At 36.8% G+C, this 2440-nt stretch overlaps 1 protein-coding gene across 1 annotated transcript; it reads right to left on the reverse strand.

Annotated features, from left to right (window-relative positions):
* Positions 1-435: 435 nt before the first annotated feature.
* On the reverse strand, positions 436-1578 carry LOC149649022 (uncharacterized). The gene is made up of 2 exons (XM_089849384.1): positions 1003-1578; positions 436-948 (listed from the first exon to the last, which is right to left on the reverse strand). Exons 1-2 carry the CDS (start codon positions 1528-1530, stop codon positions 499-501), a joined length of 978 nt encoding a protein of 325 aa, XP_089705510.1. The 5' UTR covers positions 1531-1578; the 3' UTR covers positions 436-498.
* Positions 1579-2440: the final 862 nt, after the last annotated feature.

Genomic DNA, 2440 nt, shown 5'->3' on the forward strand with positions numbered 1-2440 from the left:
TATCTTCGGAGGGAAGTTGTAGTAACTGAAAACTTTTCATAGCCCGGAATGCTGCTGGACTTCGACAATATACTGCGAGCGCCATTCTGAGAGTAATGGCACTCCACCGATTAGTTGTCAGAGAAGTTTGACACTTCTGTTGGTCCTTTTGAAAATCACTAACTTCATTCTGATGTTTTAACTTAGAATCTCTAACCCAGGCTAACTTCAATAACTCCTTTTTCTTTCTCGATAGTTTTGGATCATTTAGGATTGATTCTAACTCATCCGTGCAGTTGTTGTTTATATGATTAGTTAGGTATTCCATTTCTTTTGATTGCTCCGTTTCAAGAAAAACTTCCTTCGACTTAAGCATTGCTTCTAGTTTCACAACTTTTTTTTGAGTATATTTTTAGCTTGCCTTAATCTAGTTAACCGCAATTTTGAACTTGAGGGAGAAAGTTTTCCGAGGCTAAAATTGCTTGAGATTTGTTGTCGTTTGTATTTTCTCGTTGGTGTTTACAGAAGCTTTCGTTGTTTTGTCTTTGTCAAGCAATTTGTTGAATATTTACAATTCTTGCATTGTTTCAGTAGTAGTTTTGTCTGTTTGCCATTTTGATAGTACACCTCACATTTCTTCGATTGGTAATGCAAAATAGGATAATCAAAACGTACTATAGAGTTATGATTATTACTCTTTTGAATAATGTTCATATTAATTCCAGAACAAAATAAATTGTTACTTAAGGGGGTCATTGAATTTAAAATATTATTTAGTTTCTCCTTATCAAGCAATCCGTCAGTACCAGCAACGTCAAATTCTTCAACGGTTTTAAATAAAACTGACAAGAAACACTTGCCATCACTACCAATGGTTAAGGATAACGGCTCTAATCTCGCTCCAAAAATCCCTGTTGCGTTTGCTCTCTTCACTGTTAAAAAAACACTCCCTTCGAAATCCTCATGGGTCTAAAAACAAATATTTTAAACTACGAAACTTGTGAAACATGCCAGATAACTTACATCATATCGCAGATGGTTTTTAAAGTTTTGATCATCCAAAATTGTAGTGACGTTTGATAAAAATGGGCACAGAACTTTCACCGAAGCAATTTCAGTATCTTCATTCGTTTGAGTGCTTTTGTCCACTCTTTGGGGAACAACCTCGACAGGCACGATGACTACCTGACTATCTTTAATGCAACACTGCGTTTCCACAGATTTAAAGGTTTTAAGGGGAGGTAGTTTGACTATTTTACTTCCAATTAAAGGTAATGTGCAGCACTGAGTTGCCATATTAGATTGTTTTAGTTTTTCGGTCTGGCAAATTTTTGCAATGCCTTTAAGTTTTTCCGTTTGCGAAGATGCAGCTTTATGTTTTGGAGTTTTACATAACGTTTTGCTTGCTATATCACCAAGGCTTACGGATTTAGTATTAAGATTTTCACTTACATCGCGTTCAGATACGTAATTCGTTGGAGCATGCGTTGGTTGTAATAAATTACATTGAACCTCGGCGTTTTTTCTAATTAGCAACGAAACATAAGCCATTCTAAATCTAAATTAACGCGTTAAAAAACAGCTAATCACAAAATTCACAACATTGACGGCGGTCTGGCAGCCATTACCATCAACCGGAACTTCCGGATGTTAACGTAACTCTAGATCCGGGTTAAAGGGCAAACTAAACTTGCAAAACTGAGCTATAGATGGCGGGCTTGGATGTCTTGGAAGAAAACGCTGTTTACAAAATCATAACCTACGTCCAGTACTTCGAGGGAGCTGTAATATGATTCACTTCTGTTTAAACTTATCTTCCACAGACCGATTTAAAAAGGGGGTTTAAGCAGACAGAGTGTACCCGTTTCCGCTGACGTATTACCCCCTTTCTCACCGGATCTATCTCTCTATCATTCTACCGAGGACTGACGCCCCTTTTGATATCGGTTTATATTCGTTAAGTACCGTAGCATTGGCTTTATGCAGTTTTTGATTGTCATTAAATTATCCGAAACTTATTATAATATATACTGATCTTCACCATAAAATAGTGTTTGTGTGCTATTTGTCCCGCATTTTTTCGTTAAGCAAAATCCGGCACTGTGAATCTGGAGCTTTATGTTTTTAGCATATCTATAATGGAAAACGGCATCACTGTGTTCTGAAATATTTCCAACGATGTGTAGTATGTAGTTTCCAACCAAAGAAGTTAAAAGAAAGGAATGGAGTCGGTAGTTCAGGGTTTGGTTTGCATAACAACTTCCAGTAAGAAAACGTGGCGCTAACAAGGCAGTAGGAATGTAGCAACCACAGTTTACTGGAAGGCAATTTCCAAAAATCCTTAATTCTTGAATCCTTTTGGGTCTTCAGGTGTTTTTGTTATACTGCGGAAGGCACGGATCAGGAAAAGTTTCCATTCCTTACTTTTATATTATTTATTCCAACAGACCTTAAGTATAAG

This window comes from Phalangium opilio, unplaced genomic scaffold (genome assembly GCF_054372755.1).
Source record: "Phalangium opilio isolate 3A_F unplaced genomic scaffold, DU_Popi_V2 ptg000088l_1, whole genome shotgun sequence".
NCBI classification, from domain to species: Eukaryota; Metazoa; Arthropoda; class Arachnida; order Opiliones; family Phalangiidae; genus Phalangium; species Phalangium opilio.

Bases quoted from the DNA above. Each gene is read 5' to 3' on its own strand.
- LOC149649022 (XM_089849384.1), bottom strand. From the start codon at position 1,530: ATGGCTTATGTTTCGTTGCTAATTAGAAAAAACGCCGAGGTTCAATGT. The intron at 949-1,002 runs GTAAGTTATCTG...ATTTGTTTTTAG, and splicing joins AAAACCATCTGCGATATGAT to ACCCATGAGGATTTCGAAGG.